The sequence below is a fragment of the Schistocerca piceifrons genome, chromosome 3, assembly GCF_021461385.2.
Source record: "Schistocerca piceifrons isolate TAMUIC-IGC-003096 chromosome 3, iqSchPice1.1, whole genome shotgun sequence".
NCBI classification, from domain to species: domain Eukaryota; kingdom Metazoa; phylum Arthropoda; class Insecta; order Orthoptera; family Acrididae; genus Schistocerca; species Schistocerca piceifrons.
Genome location: NC_060140.1, coordinates 620,223,854 through 620,241,034, shown reverse-complemented (window position 1 = coordinate 620,241,034; position 17,181 = coordinate 620,223,854). Strand labels below are relative to the sequence as shown.

Below are 17,181 nucleotides of genomic sequence, written 5' to 3'. Positions count from 1 at the left end.
AAATCATGAGAGAAGCACTCTAGCATGTGATGTCAGGTCTCACTTGTTGACATTGTCATCATGGAGTGGTACTTCTAACCGATGATGATGGCTGTGGTTTACTGCATAAACACTGATGTCTTGGTACTCCTTTGCTGTCACACCTGGGACAGTATGGCAGTTCGATGATTGTAGTTGACTACCGACGATCGTCACCCAGTATTGTGCTGTGACGTCATGGTACTTTACACCTGGTTCGATATGGCAACTTGATGATGTGGTCGGAGAATACTGTTCATTTTGCCGAATCTATTTCTAGATAATGTTGGTTGGTACTACTTAATATTCCGTTTGCAGTTCGCTTGTAATTGTTTGACGATTTAAGGTTTATTTTGGGAGAGGTTATTGTAGTAGTTGCCATGCCTCAAAGTTCATGGGAAGACGTTTGTAGCAATTTGTTTTGTAGGATAGGAGAGAAAGGTATCTTGCTGTCTTCTGCCCTTATTCATCTTGCATCTTCTGTTCTTCTCTTCGTTCTTGAATTCTTCTGTTCTTCTTGGGCTAGGAATATGTGAATTTTAGTGTAGGAGTGATATAGGATTTTTAGGATCTGACTGCGTTTCCAAATGTTACTTGATGAGTTTGTAGATCTTAGTAATTTTTTTGTATGTTCATTGTCGTCTCGTCGTATTATGATTCTCCCCATGCTTTTCCATTGTGTAGTAGTGTCGTGACATATGAAATGTCTGTGCTGCACGTTGTCATCCTGAAGTCCAGCCTGGTTGCAACCTGCATTTCCAGTGTGGCGTTAGTCTTCATGTTGTTGTTATTGCCATAAGTGCTTTCTCAACATGTCTGTATCCTCTCCATCAAGTATATTGCTAAGTCCGGTTAACAATTCTTTAATACACGGAAGGGATGGCAGCTCATCCTCGCTTTCAGAATTTTCCCATTCTATGCTGTTTTCCCTGGCTATGTAGCGTAATTCAAGTGTATCTGGTGCTGACTCTTTATCGGAAATTTTCGTAAGTCCCTGTTTGTCTGACTTTTGGATATTTTCAGTTTTTTTCTAATTTTGATCTAGCTACTTCCAAAACATGAATGTCCTTTTTTGATTGTTTTAATGAATGGACGTCAGTTTGCCTAACCTCTTCCGGATTTTCCCGTCAATCTTTACGTTTTTCAGGATTTGGTGGCCTAAGTTCTACTTCTGGTTTCCGTTTGCGTGTTGTTCTTGTCTCTGTGGACCATAATTTCCTCGGTAATTATTCGCGCCCTGGTCTCGCCAGTTGCTGTTTCTAACATCGTGACCTCTTGACCGTTGGCATTTTGATTCCTAAACCCATATCCGTCACTGTATGAGTGTCCATTACCGTTCCTATTTCGGTACCAATTATTCTGGTTATCGTTTCTATGCCAATTGTCTCCATTGCACCACTGTCCTTGTCTGTTAAATTGCCTGAAATTATTGGTGTTAGGATTACGATTATTATTATTATTGGAATATTCGTTCCTAGTCCTCTCCTTTTGCTGTTCCCTTTCTTTTCTTTTTTCTTTCACCTCGTCTTCTTTAAACAGAAATTCAAGTTCCCTTTAAACCTCTTTGAATTCTTTGGTATTTTCATTTTTTCCTACTGTCGGCTGTTGATACTTTACCGGTAACTTCATTCTATATAGACGTATCAGCTCTCCGTTACTGTATGGTTTGTCTAGGCGTTGATTCTTTTTGTCCATTGCATCAAAGAATTTTACCACGCTTTTCTCTCCTGAGTTTTCATATAGTGTCATGTGAAGTAACTCGTATTTAATTTTGTTTTGCGCCTCCTTAGACCAGTATCTTTCGAGAAATGCTGTTGTGAACTGTAGCCGTGATCTTTTGCATCACCTCTGCTACTGTCCCTGACATGTGTGCACAAATGAAGTTTGTGAGCTACGCTCCAGTGGTTTGGTAAGCCTACTTGAAACTGATCGATGAATGTGCGTGCATGCAAGCTACCCCTTTCTTCCTTGAAATGTTGAAATTTTCTAACTGTAAGGAAGTGGTCTGTATCATATCTACTCATAAAATCGGTTTGTGGCTGATTCATGGACTCAAATAATCTGCGACTGCTTGTGTCGTCGTGTTTATTCTCTGGTAATCTACTGCCTGTCTGCCTGTTCTCAATTTCCTGACTCATATCCGCGTCATATCGTATCATTGGTGAACAAAAGTGTTGTTCGTGTGTTTCTACTCTCGTTGTTCGGGATATAGTACCTGTGCTGCTATTATGTTGTGTCATTGGATTTACTGGTTCAGTTGCCTGTCTTTTGATTGTTATCGGCTGAATGTATGTGTTCCGTTTTTCTAGATACTGTGCCTGGTCCTGTGGCATGTCATGTATTACTTTAATCGGGGTTTTCTGTTTCGATTTCTGCGCGAGTGTTACGTCTATCCTTGGTTCTACTTGAACTTTCTTAGACGGCGCGTGTTCGTGTACTGAATTAATGCTTGACGTGTCAGTTGTTTCGCTACAGGTGTAATCGGTCTCGATCTTTTCTTCGATAGTTTGTATCAACTCTGTTCGAAGTTTTCAAATTGATTTTTGTTTTTAAGTTCTATTTTATTGATCCGCTGAACACATTTTTTCAGTGCAACCTTTGCGACCTTACTGTGAATTGATTTTTCTTCCGAAATTTATATTGCTGTTCGAGTGGATTTTTTCATAAAACGTTCCACCTTTTTGTCAACGTTTACGGTGTCCAATTGGACCTTGTCCATGACAGTGCGTAATGTCTGCTGACCTTGTGTTAGTACCTGAATTCTTTTTCTAGATTCTTTCGCGTCTTTGTTTATCTGAGTGATCTGACTATCAATTCTGGCGATCCCTTCTTCCATCTGGATTTTGGCCTGTTGGATCTGTGTCTTAATAGCCTGATTATTCTTTTTCTATTCCTGATACTGTTTTGTCATTTGTGTATTCTGTTTCATTATCTATGTATTAATATCCTGATTCGTCATACAAGCGTTCATTTTTTGTAACATCTCTATGATCGCGTCCTGTCCTGTAACACTACGTTCTGCTGAACTATCTATTTTCGATCTAATGTTTTCTACTCGGTCAATTACGTCGTTTACTGGGCTACGCTGTGGCGTTTCTAAGTTTTATAACTGCAATAACGCGCGCTGTCTGTGTTGAGGACTAGTTGCGTTTGTCATTGAACCATTACGTGGCGCAAACAACTACGCATTTCTGCCCTCTCTGTTGTGTACGTCTTGTGTTTGCAGGTACAGTTGCTTCTGTTACGGAGTCTTTTCGTGGTGCTCGTAACTTCTCAAAATTGTGTGTCTGTTGTTGGGGCATATTTAGAATGTGTAGTTAGGTTCGACGTATTCTAAATGTTCCCCATCTTCCTCACTGTCTACTTCTCTTTCAACGTTAGCTAACTGCCGATTCATTGCCTGTATTGACGCGTTTTCTGTCCCTGAGTATGCGGCAAACAAACGAGTTTCCTGTGCTCGTTTCGCTTCTAATCATTGCCATTTCCTACATGGGCTGTCTATTTCTGGCTCAGAATGTGCCCTACCTGGAATTTCATATTCTGGAAATTCGATGTTCTCGTCCCTTCGATTCCCATCTGTCTGATCTGACTCAATTTTATCCCAGTCTAACTGAGCCTGCTGATTCTGCAGCTCCCTGACTGTCCTATTCTCTGATTCACCGTCTGTCCTATTCTCAGGTTCACCTTCTGTCCTATTCTCAATAAGCTTGTTTACTTGCTGTCTATCTGGTTGATTCTCCCGCATCTTGTCTACTTGCTGTCTCTCAAGTAACCTTTTGGCTTGTGCTCTCGTTAATTTGGAGATTCTTGCAACACACCACAACCCTATCTACAAAACTGTACGACCACATACCAGTTGGTTGTACCAACAACAACAACAACAACATCGTGACTTCTCGGCTAAGGTTCTGTCTGCTCTGCTGCAGTCTCCAATCTCCACCTGTGCGCTTGTAAAGGGAAAAAAATGTTATTTCTTAATTCTAACTTATATGATGCTGCGTCACACTGCGTCTCTGCATCACTCTGCGTCTGTGCCTATCACCTGAAAATCCTATGCCCTAACAGCTACACAAAAATCGTAAAAAAATGCAACGTTTTCTAACACAATAGCACACGCCCTTTTCCCTACAATTCTGCTTTCTTCACTACCTGTATCTAATCTGATCCCAATCTATGCAAATAGCTATTTAATACATGAAAGAGAGTTCTCCTCCCCATAAACCATATTTTAGATTACGTAGTAATAGGCTGCTCAAATCAATTATAGAATTGTTATTCTTCATATTATTGCTCCATGGACCTTGCCATTGGTGGGGAGGCTTGCGTGCCTCAACGATACAGATAGCCGTATCGTAGGTGAAACCACAATGGAGGGATATCTGTTGAGAGGCCAAACAAACGTGTGGTTCCTGAAGAGGGGCAGCAGCCTCTTCAGTAGTTGCAGGGGCAACAGTCTGGATGATTGACTGATCTGGCCTTGTAACACTAACCAAAATGGCTTTGCTGTTCTGGTACTGTGAATGGCTGAAAGCAAGGGGAAACTACAGCCGTAATTTTTCCCGAGGGCATGCAGCTTTACTGTAGTAGCATGGAGAGCTGCATCAAACCAGTCTCAGGACTGAAGACCACAACAACAACAAGAAAGTTCTTCAAAGTGCTACTGCTGCGACCTGCCATACCTAACTATCCTGACACTTTCCTATCCTGGTAGCTTACCTATTTTACCTATCCTGGCAGGGTCGCCATTTTCTGTGGTGAACGTGTGGGTGCTATTCTGTCATTCTGTACAACGGATTAATCTGAGATGTATCCTTTACCCTGTGGCTCCTGCAAGATGCAATTTCCACCCCCACACTACTACAGAAGTCAGACAGACGCTCCTAACGTTCTAAAGAGAAATGCCTGAAAAACTTTCAGCAATAAATATCTTCTGGAGTCGTCCACTGTAAGGAAATGACACAAAAATTCACAAAATTTCTTACGTAACTAGTGGGATACTTGGGTACTGGAGTAGGGCTAGTTAGTGTAAGGAAAACATGAAACTAACGAAAATTATTATTTTTTTGCAAATATTCTGAGAAATCACAATGCAACTTTTAGTTATGAACTGAACAAGTTATTTCTAGGTTCTTTTTGGAATGTGAAGTTACTTCTTGAGGATAGGATTTGCTAATGAAATTTCTATAGAAAGTTCAAGACTGTTATTGACTTGGCAGAATGGCTGAGAGCCGTGCCTACTCAACTTGAATAATTATCCATTAGAATGTTGCTAGGTACAGTCGAGGCTGTCACGTGTCAAATGCAGTGAAGTGTTCTGTTGTGGAGGAAACATGGGGCTCGCAAGAGCTGTAGCGCACAATACCGTAAGCTGTGATGACAGCTGTATGTGCCGCTCGCTGTTGACAAATAAAATAACTCTCGTTGTATCTGGATTGACTTTCGCCAATCAAACTCTCCCTATGCCTTGATGAAGTCAAGGATTCCTATTCGCCCCTAGTCTAACTACTGGTGTGTTACACTGGTCAGATAACCAGTCCATCGCGATGCCACTCAAAAATTCGCTCGCAGGTGTTTAATTATAACTCTGTCAGTTCACACTGCACAATAAGTGTGGCGGCCAACACAGTGGACAACGCTTCATCACAAGGACTCAATATAGAGTCGCACTCCGATTCGCTCTCGACAGAGGTGCTCTCCCAGTGAAGTACTGAGGAGAGACTTGTTCCTTGCTCTTTGAGTACACGTATGAGCACACACACTCTCGTAACGTGTTCTGACTCCAAGAGCGACAACGGAATGGCTCCTCTCCACGCCAGACGTGAAGGGGTATATCTTTCGGTCTCTTCCATTACTCGTTCAGCTCAAGGCGTCAGGAATATCGTCTGCCAGTCAGCATTGCTCTTCTAAAATGGGAGAATGACGTTTCATTTAAAGTGACCTATCCGGAAATCTGTAGCATCGGCGTTTGGCGTTTGCTGTCTCCCTGTGAAAACCTCTGAAACTGTGTGCTATGTTTGTAAAGAATGCATAGGCTGGGCACTCCCACACAATGTAGCGGAATTTGCTTTTAAGCCAAACACGGGGTCGTTCTCCCTTTCACTCAGGCAAATGCTGTCTGCTCTGCGGGCAGTCACCGGCTGATGTAGATAGGTTGACTCGTCCTCTGAAGGGACCAGCCTCCTGGCATGCGGTTTGCCTCTCCCGGACTATTTCTTTTGTGACTTTCATGTCTTGAATGTGTCTGTGTATGCGAGCCTCGAGTATTTCAACCTCATTGCACACTTGTGATTTATTTGTTATTTGCATATTGTTTACATGAATTCATACAACACTGACTTTATCTTATCGAGTTTGGGTTCGAATGAAGCATCTTGATGTGGGGAATATGATTGTGAGGGTGGAATATGTAAGCAATAAAGGTCAGGAGACCAGGACGTCTTACAACTATTCATGCAATCAACATGTCTTGAAATGATTTCTTACTTTGATCAAGAACAGAAATCTCGCTAGTGAATGTGGTTATGGTATTTTAACACTAACTGATAGTGCAGTGCGCTTACTGCACTGCACTACAAGTGCCTGCACTTAAACTGGAAAAATTTGAACTAGATAGGCATAGAACGAGTAAATACTGCTTTGAGGAAAGAGGTGGAGTATTGTGTCAGAATGCATAGCTTTGGAGAGTGGGTGGCAAACGGTATGGGATTTTGGATGGCGTTCGACTGTATGCATTCATTGGTAGACCATTTGCCTCGAACCCAAGGGTCTTATATTACTGATAGCGATAATATAACTTGCTGGAAAGAATATGCTGGTTAAAACATCATTTGTAACTTATAGCTCTGACACTGAGCTGCTGTGACCTTTTCACAATCTTGTGCCCTGGCCTCAACTCACAGTTTTTTGAGAACTACCTCTTCACATGTTAGTAAATCCTTCAACGGGAGTCTTTATCACGACCTTGTGGAGTTATCCAGCCAGCAACACTCAAAGAGATAACAAGTCCATCCTCAATACGAATACAATCTCGAATAAAGCGTTGTGCAATGTTTTTAGGTTTACCCACTTCACTCAGAAAGCTGACATGGCTGTGCTCAGAAGTCGTTGCAAGTCTTTCTGTTACACTTTTGGAAAATGTCACTGTTTTTGTGTTTGTTGTAGATTCATTACTCGATTTTCATCGTTACTTACTTCTTTTGAACACCATCGTGTATCACTGATTTGATGTGTATACGCGAAAAAAAATTGAAAACGGTTTGTAACACAACCCTTACTATCTCATGGAGGAGGTCGTGGTGACAGCCCTGTTACTATTGTTATTGATTTGACAGCTGGATCACTGGCAGTCGTTATGTTCTTATTGATCTTTGCTCAATGTCTCCTCAACTGTCCTTTCAGTACCTCTGCGTATTATAGTAATCAATAGTTTAGCAGTATAAGACCAAAGCTGATTATATGAAGCGTTCGCCTTCATATAGCGTTCCAGTTCAGATATGTCTTGAAGCGATAATCGTAATCATCAATCAGAAATATGTATCCATCTCATCCCAGCATGCTTTGTAATCCCATCTAATTAGCTTCCATTAGATCATCTCTGACTTTCCTTGTCTCTTATGAACCAGAAAAGAACTTATCTTTTCTTACATGCTCACACTGACTTTACGCACAGCTTGTTTGAAACATATTTAACAAACAGAATGCAAAAGATTATGCTGAATTATTCAAAAAACTTTGGAAGTGTAGAAAATTTTTGTGTGTGGGAGGGAAAATATCACAAAGGGTATCCCACAGGGTTCAATTATGGACACTTCCCTTTCGTTTTGTATATATAAATGAACTTCCACTTAATATTCAACAAGCAGAATTGCTACTTTTTGTAGATGATACTAGTGTTATGGTAAATAAATTAGAGACAAAGCAGTAGAAGGGATGATAAATGGTATTTTCGTAAGAGTTATAAAGTGGTTCTCAGAAAATGGACTGTCCTAAAATATTGAGGACCCACACTGTATTGATTTCTGTACAACAAATAAATTAATACGAACAACTGATGTAGTATGTGAGCAAGAGTCAGTAAATAGGGTTGAATTCTCCAAACCTTTGGGCGTACTTATTGATGAAAACTTGACCTGGAAGAAGCATGATACTGAGCTTCTCAAACAGTTCAGCTACTTTCACTCTTAGTATAACTGCTAAGTTTGGAAACAAATGAATCAGCCTCTTGACGTATTTTGCGTATTTCTACTCAGTAATGTCTAATGGAATATTTTTCAGGGGTAACTCATCACATATAAAGATAGCATTGATTACACAAAAGCGAGCAGTGGTGTGTTCATCCACGGACTTCATGTAGGTACATCTTCAAAGAGGCAGGCATTTTTTCTGCGCCGTCATAAGACATGTATCCGCTAAGGGTATTCGTTATAGATAATTCTTCTCGATTTGAGATGAACAGTGAAGTCCATACCTATAACACTAGAGGGAAAAACGACTTTTACTACCCATAATTAAAGCTGTCAGTGGCTTAATAAGGAGTTCAGTATGAAGCAGCAAAAATTTTTTATCATTGGTCCAATATCATGAGAGGTAGCAAAGGAAATTTTAAAACCATTTCTTCTGCACAACTCCTTTTACTCCACTGACGAATTTCTGCTTCAAAACTGATAGGTAGGTTTTTTTTTTAAAAAAAAATCTTTGTTTTTAAGTGTAGACGCATGAGCAAGACTACAATAATAACATGTTCATTAATTAATTATGTATATATATCCCGCAAACCGACTCGTTCCACACAGTTTCGATGAAAGAGTCTTTGAAATGATCTGTGGAACATGTACGAGAGGCGTTCAATACGTAATGCAATACATTTCTTTTTTGAAAGCAGTTTGGTTTTATTCAGGATTCCAGTACTTGTATTATCCCCCAATATATCGGCTACAAAATCCTATTTTTCAACATTATCTCCATTCAATGCGACGGCCTTAAACGCCATTTTACTGGGAAGGCCTCTATACCCCCATGAAACCATTAATGGTAGATGACGGAACCTGCATCAATAACCTGTCCATCATCCAAGTACTGCCTCCTGGAGAGTGCAACTTTCATTGGACCAAATAGATGGACTTCGGAAGATGCGAGATACGGCTGTAGGGTGTAACAGGAAGAAGAGTCAAAGGACGTTTTCTGAGCTACTCACTGGTGCGCAGACTTGTGTGAAGCCTTTCTTCGTCATGCCAAAGAACTTAGTTTGCGTTTTTGTGATGACGAACATGTTGAAGTCATTTCTCAGATTCCTGAGGGTGGCACAATACATTTCAGAGATGATCGTTGCACCATGAAGGAGGACATCGAACAGAATTTTGCTTTTGTTCGCTGCCAGATCTAAGCAGACGTTCAGCAAGAGCCTATGAATATCTGCGGTGTTTTGGTTTTCCTCTAAAAGAAACTCAATGACAGCTCTCTGCTTGGAACGCACCTCCGTTACAGACGCCATTTTGAAAGCTACTTACATCGTCGCCACCTATCAGAATTTCGTGAAACTGTAGGGGCTGAAGCGGGAACATTCCGCATTTTCCCATAACAAATTCCGTATCTTCTCAACCGAATTCTACCGAGAAAAAAGTGTTCCATTACTTATTGAACGACCCTCGTAACAAACTGAGGTACATCTGCCTTGACATATATTCCGCTCGCCTTCATTTAATTTTCATTTCTATTATGTACTTCAGTAATTCCTTACCCAATTCTCTCGTTTTGCCGTAAACGTTTTCTTTTCAGGCATCCTTGTTACCCAAAGTGCTTCAGGCTGTGCTTACCCGATTGCTTATTGTTTTATCCATTTAGTCGTACTCTTCAACTAAATACAAAAACTCATTATTAGAAAAAATACAGCAACTTCCTACATTTTGTACAGCTTTATTTATGCTAATACACGCATAAGGCTTTCACGTATCTACAACTGACGTAACGAATTCTTCGTCGATATAACGCCTTTACATGCTGCATTTTAAACGCTGTTCCTGTCTTTTGTTCTGCTTTTTGTGACACATTTTTCCACCTTGATCTGCTCAGCACAATCATTTTTCGGGTCACTAATGCGGCACCGCATTCTCCATGTTATCAAATACACTCCTGGAAATGGAAAAAAGAACACATTGACACCGGTGTGTCAGACCCACCATACTTGCTCCGGACACTGCAAGAGGGCTGTACAAGCAATGATCACACGCATGGCACAGCGGACACACCAGGAACCGCGGTGTTGGCCGTCGAATGGCGCTAGCTGCGCAGCATTTGTGCACCGCCGCCGTCAGTGTCAGCCAGTTTGCCGTGGCATACGGAGCTCCATCGCAGTCTTTAACACTGGTAGCATGCCGCAACAGCGTGGACGTGAACTGTATGTGCAGTTGACGGACTTTGAGCGAGGGCGTATAGCGGGCATGCGGGAGGCCGGGTGGACGTACCGCCGAATTGCTCAACACGTGGGGCGTGAAGTCTCCACAGTACATCGATGTTGTCGCCAGTGGTCGGCGGAAGGTGCACGTGCCCGTCGACCTGGGACCGGACCGCAGTGACGCACGGATGCACGCCAAGACCGTAGGATCCTACGCAGTGCCGTAGGGGACCGCACCGCCACTTCCCAGCAAATTAGGGACACTGTTGCTCCTGGGGTATCGGCGAGGACCATTCGCAACCGTCTCCATGAAGCTGGGCTACGGTCCCGCACACCGTTGGGCCGTCTTCCGCTCACGCCCCAACATCGTGCAGCCCGCCTCCAGTGGTGTCGTGGCAGGCGTGAATGGAGGGACGAATGGAGACGTGTCGTCTTCAGCGATGAGAGTCGCTTCTGCCTTGGTGCCAATGGTGGTCATATGCGTGTTTGGCGCCGTGCAGGTGAGCGCCACAATCAGGACTGCATACGACCGAGGCACACAGGGCCAACACCCGGCATCATGGTGTGGGGAGCGATCTCCTACACTGGCCGTACACCACTGGTGATCATCGAGGGGACACTGAATAGTGCACGGTACATCCAAACCGTCATCGAACCCATCGTTCTACCATTCCTAGACCGGCAAGGGAACTTGCTGTTCCAACAGGACAATGCACGTCCGCATGTATCCCGTGCCACCCAACGTGCTCTAGAAGGTGTAAGTCAACTACCCTGGCCAGCAAGATCTCCGGATCTGTCCCCCATTGAGCATGTTTGGGACTGGATGAAGCGTCGTCTCACGCGGTCTGCACGTCCAGCACGAACGCTGGTCCAACTGAGGCGCCAGGTGGAAATGGCATGGCAAGCCGTTCCACAGGACTACATCCAGCATCTCTACGATCGTCTCCATGGGAGAATAGCAGCCTGCATTGCTGCGAATGGTGGATATACACTGTACTAGTGCCGACACTGTGCATGCTCTGTTGCCTGTGTCTATGTGCCTGTGGTTCTGTCAGTGTGATCATGTGATGTATCTGACCCCAGGAATGTGTCAATAAAGTTTCCCCTTCCTGGGACAATGAATTCACGGTGTACTTATTTCAATTTCCAGGAGTGTAATTAGTATTATCATTTCTTTAATTAACGTTGTGTCTATTGGCATTTTTTGTCCTAGTTTTTCTCAGATTCCGTTTTCATCTGGCCCGCAGTCGACGCTGTCGGGAGATACAAAGACAGAGCGCCAGTGTATTTCTACTTGTTTTCGTATAAGGGGAAGTACAGTTTCACAGATTTAGCTGGAAGCGACGAAATCTCAGGTAAGACAAGATTAGAGTCTCACATATTCTGCAATTAATGTAATGACGAATGATTATTATGTGGTATATTTCGACTTTCATCATATTTGTGTATAATGGGCTGTAAATTTTTGTTTGGTTCAATTGCTATTAGTATATCGAGAAATATTGTTAAATGTAAATACTTTGTTGTTGTGGTCATCAATCCAAAGGCTGGTTTGATGCAGCTCTCCAAGCTACTCTACCCTAAGCAAGCCTCTTCATCTCCGAGTAGCTACTGCAACCTACATCCTTCTGAATGTAAATAGAGATACAAAATTGTGAAAACTTTTATCCTGTACAAATTAGATTTAAGAAAGTAATGCAGCTTGTTAATATAGGGATTAGGCGTCTGCCTCTTTCGTCTTCACAATATTTCTGTCGTTCGTTTCCTTGGTCAGCCTGTGTCTCTTCTTCCTTTCGGCTTGCAGTTTTGGACTCTCTTTCATAGTCTTTCTTCTCTCATTCTGCTTATACATGTTGTTTCCACCTATTCCTGTACTCACTTAATTCTTTATTTTGCATTAAATCTTTACTTATGCAACCCATCACCCTCCATATGAGCCCCGTATCTGCTGCTTGCATTTTTCTGTCTTTCTTCACTTTATTTATCCAACTCTCACTTCCACGCAACGTTAATGGTATCGCCATACTTTCATACAGATTAATTTCTGTATTTTCTCGGTTTTTTTGTCCTCTTTATTGTTCCATTTTTTATTCATTTTGTCAACACACTGATAATTTTAGATTTTTTAATCACCTGTTCAGTTATTTTGTTGTTCATTTCTATTTTCGACCACAGTGGGTATTTACTTTGAAAGATCACAACTCTAATCTTATGTAATGAAATTTTAAAATCATGTTATGTACATATTTTGTTTGATTGATATATTGCTATTTGGAAGTCACCTTCACTTGTTTGTACTCTTTATCATCTGCAAATGCAATTGGACTTACGTGAGTATGTTTACGTAGTTTAATTCCAGGATAACCACCTGAATTCTGATTTTTAAGAAGGTTGTCAGATGTTAGAAAGAGTGGATGAAAGAGAACACCTTTGTATCATTCCCTAATTAATTTTTGTCTTACACGTCCTTTCCTCCCCTGTATTTATAATATTTTTATTCCAAGATATAAGCTTTTGATAACCCTTGCATGGTGAGTAACTACTGTCTCATTATTGCTATCAACGCTACCGAAAGTTTTTTCTAAATTTAGAGAGGCAGCATGAGTTTCAAGCTTAAATTCTCTTTGTTTTCTATGAATCCTTTCGTCGCAGAATTACTGACACTACACGAACGTTCTTTTCTAAATCGAATTTGATCTCCTTGAAGAACTGCCTCAGCTGGAGCTGTTATTCTGTTGTTCAAGATTTTTTGAGTAGACCTTGTTAGCAAAGTGCATTGTGCCGGAATTGCCGCCTGCGAGTGTCCACGTATCTAGCCCTGATGACACTTTCAGACGTCACTCCAACCCCGACGTGAGGAAATCGAAAAAAAAATATAGATGCGATAAATTGGTAATAATTCATGGAGAGGCGCCGTAGATCTCCATTTAACCTCTCTGAAGATAAAATTCTTTGAAACACTAGGAACAATTCCGAAAACAATCAGCACTCGTGTACCTGATCGAATTGGTAAATAAGCTTTCCATTATAATATCACGATCCCACGGATCTTTTTGAGTTAAGCTCATAAATAATTATAGAGATCATCAACACATCACAAACAAATATATCGTACAAATTACTATTAACGAAAATTTGACTTGACAGTCGTATGCTACCGCGTAAAACTGACACCTCGTAACTCGTTACTCAGATAATAACAACGTTGCACTTTGTCTTAAATTATTTCAGTTAATTAATCCCAACTCTTAGTTACAGCAGTTACGCATTCCAAAATGTATAAAAGATTCTGCGTTTAACTAGTGTTATAGAGCAGTTGACGTCTCAGTCCAAATATGTATTTTTTACAATGGAAATACATCTGCATCTACAAGGGTACTCTGTAAATGACGTTTAAGTGCCTGGCAGAGGGTTAATCGAACCACCTTCACAGTTCTCTATTATTCCAATCTCGTACAGCACGCGGAAAGAACCTATATCTTTCCGTGCGAGCTCTCATTTCCCTCATTTTATTATGGTGATAGTTTCTCCTATGTAGGTCGGCGTCAACAAAGTATTTTCGCATTCGGTGGAGAAAGTGATTGAAATTTCGTGAGAAGATTCCTCCGCAACGAAAAACGCCTTTGTTTTGATGATGTCTACCCCAAATCCTGTATCATTCCAGTGACACTCTCTCCTCTATTTCGCTATAATTCAAAACACGCTGCCCTTCTTTGAACTTTTTCGATGTACTCCGTAAATCCTGTCTGGTAGGGATCCCAAACTGCGCAGCAATATTCTAAAACAGGACGGTCATGCGTCGTGTAGTAGGTAGTCTCTTTAGTAGATCTGTTACATATTCAGTCTTTGGTTAGTCTTCCCATAACAATTTCTATGTGTTACTTCCAATTTGAATTGTTAGTAATTGTATTTCCTAGGCATTCCGTTGAATTTACGGCCTTCAGATTTGACTCATTCAACATTTTGTTGAATTTACGGCCTTCACATTTGACTTGTTTATCGCGATACCGATGTTTAACGGATTCCTCTTAGCAATAATGTGAATGACCTCACACTTTTCGAAATCGGTCAACTGCCAATTTTCGCCCCATACAGATATCTTCTCTAAATCATTTTGCAATTTTTTTTTTTTTATCTTCTGAACGCTTTACTAGTCGATAAACGACAGCGTCGTCTGCAAACAATCTGAGACGGCTGCTGTGATTGTCTCCCAAATCGTTTATGTAGATAAGAAAAACAAAGGGCCCATAACACTACCTTGGGTGTGGAGGTAAAAAAAGAAGGGAGGTGGCACTACAGACTGTACATTGTTTTGATGTCAGATTGAGCGGGGCCTGCCGCCATTTTAAGTAGCCCAAAACACTAGCAGACTACTGTTTACGGTTGCATCTTGTTTATTATTTCTGTCACATGGACGTTACATGTTTTAAATACTACAAATTATAGAGCTTATATGAATAAAATACTGTCAGGAAGGCAGTTTCGAACGTATTTCTGTTCTTGAGTGTGTATTTTCTCTAGTAATACAGCACATTTGGCTTCGTTAACTTGTTTTGTGCTGCTATATTTCGAATAACCTGGAACAGAAGGAGGTGATGCGAAAAGCTTGCTTTCGTAATCTATTTAATTTCACTTTTACTGTATTTTAATCGATAGAAAATAAAACTGGAACTCCGAAACCAATGCTTGCTTGCTTACTGGTATCGGTACTGCTTCTTGTTTGTTACATTTTCGGCTTTCAACTCGTATGCAAAATATTTTTAGTGTTCACGTTCGCGTGTTCTTTGCTAGCCAATAAGCGTGTGCAGTGAGGAAAGAAGGAAGCATGTCGAAAAAGTGAATGATTCTTGAAATGTCAAAGAAACAGAACTGCGTACAGCAATATCTGTATGGAGAATAGAGTTCTTGTTTTATTAGATTGTCAGCGCATTAGTCTCACTGTAATTTACCCATCTTCTCAATTGGAAATCTTACTTATGATGAATCATTCAGTGTTTGGCCAATAGTAGCAACTCACAGGGTAAAAGAACGATATAATTTTTTAATCATCTTCCAGCATAATGGAATGCTATAAATATGATTAAGGGAATGTCCTCAAACGCGTTAGATCCGTTAAAATGGATATTTTGGTTTAACATGTAAGTGGGTAACTTTTTAGTAATGATAGCCTAAACTGTATAAGATGCAGATCTACCTGTCCAACAGTAGCCTGTTTGCTTCTTTTTCCGCAATATTTCTCGCCAACAACTCTGTCAGCTTTTCAGTCACTATATACTAGCATAATTTTTTGTTTATAAAATGCCTCCACGCTGATCGTTTATTAGTTTTTGCGTTTTTTATTAAAGACAGACAGATGTTAGTGTGTAATTCTTACCCATCTCCATTTACACGTTCAGTACTAGTTAATCTTCCGCGGAATAGGAGGAGTTAAGAAAGAGGAACGTTTTCAGTTTAGTTTCAAATTTTACTTGGCTGTGTGTCAGGCGTTTTATGTTGTTGTTGTATTCTTCAGTCCTAAGACTGGTTTGATGCACCTCTCCATGCTACTCTATCCTGTGCAAGCTTCTTCATCTCCCAGTACCTACTGCAACCTACATCCTTCTGAATCTGCTTAGTGTATTCATCTCTTGGTCTCCCTCTACGATTTTTACCCTCCACACTGCCCTCCAATACTAAATTGGTGATCCCTTGATGCCTCAGAACATGTCCTACCAACAGATCCCTTCTTATAGTTAAGTTGTGCCACAAACTCCTCTTCTCCCCAATTCTGTTCAACACCTCCTCATTAGTTATGTGATCTACCCATCTAATCTTCAGCATTCTTTTGTAGCACCACATTTCAAAAGCTTCTATTCTCTTCTTGTCCAAACTATTTATCGTCCATGCTTCACTTCCATACATGGCTATACTCCATACAAATACTATCAGAAACGACTTCCTGACACTTAAATCTATACTCGATGTTAACAAATTTCTCTTCTTCAGAAACGCTTTCCTTGCCATTGCCAATCTACATTTTATATCCTCTCTACTTCGACCATAATCAGTTATTTTGCTCCCCAAATAGCAAAACTCCTTTACTACTTTAAGTGTCTCATTTCCTAATCTAATTCCCGCAGCATCACCCGACTTAATCCGACTACATTCCATTATCCTCGTTCTGCTTTTGTTGATGTTTATCTTAAATCCTTCTTTCAAGACACTATCCATTCCGTTCAACTGCTCTTCCAAACCCTTTGTTGTCTCTGACAGAAATACAATGTCATCAGCGAACCTCAAAGTTTTTATTTCTTCTCCACGTAAGAACTTGGAAGCAACAGAAGTTTACTGGTATCAAACATGCCTTAATCTGAGGAAGAAATTTATGAGCATTTACGTTTCTAACAAAGCATTGTATGGTAGAGAAATATGGGCTGTGGGGATAACGGAACAGAAGGGAAACGGAGCGTTTGTGACGTGGTGTTGCACAAGAATGTTGAAAATCAACTGGACTGATAAGATGAGAAATAAGTATGTTCTTCGCAGTGTCGGCAAAAAAAGGACCTTATGGAGAACAAGAAGAAGGGACAGGATGACAGGACATGACTTTAGGCATCAGGCAATACCATCCGTGGTACTTGAACTGTAGGGGCTTTAAGCTGTAGGTGAAAGCAGAGATTTGAATTGGAATACAGCCAGTAAATAACTGAAGACGTAAGTTGGAAGTCAGAAAAATATTTTAAACAAACAAAAAAAAAGGAAAAAATATCCTCTGTGACGTTCTCCCGCTGACT

General features: G+C 41.0%; 1 protein-coding gene across 1 annotated transcript in view; it reads left to right on the top strand.

Moving 5' to 3' along the window:
- Nucleotides 1-17,181, top strand: part of LOC124789561 (juvenile hormone esterase-like) — a 131,239-nt gene that overhangs the window by 72,382 nt on the left and 41,676 nt on the right. Inside the window, exon 8 of the mRNA XM_047256964.1 lies at nt 11,622-11,763. Coding sequence (XP_047112920.1) covers nt 11,622-11,763 — 142 coding nt within the window. The remainder of the gene's footprint in view (nt 1-11,621; nt 11,764-17,181) is intronic.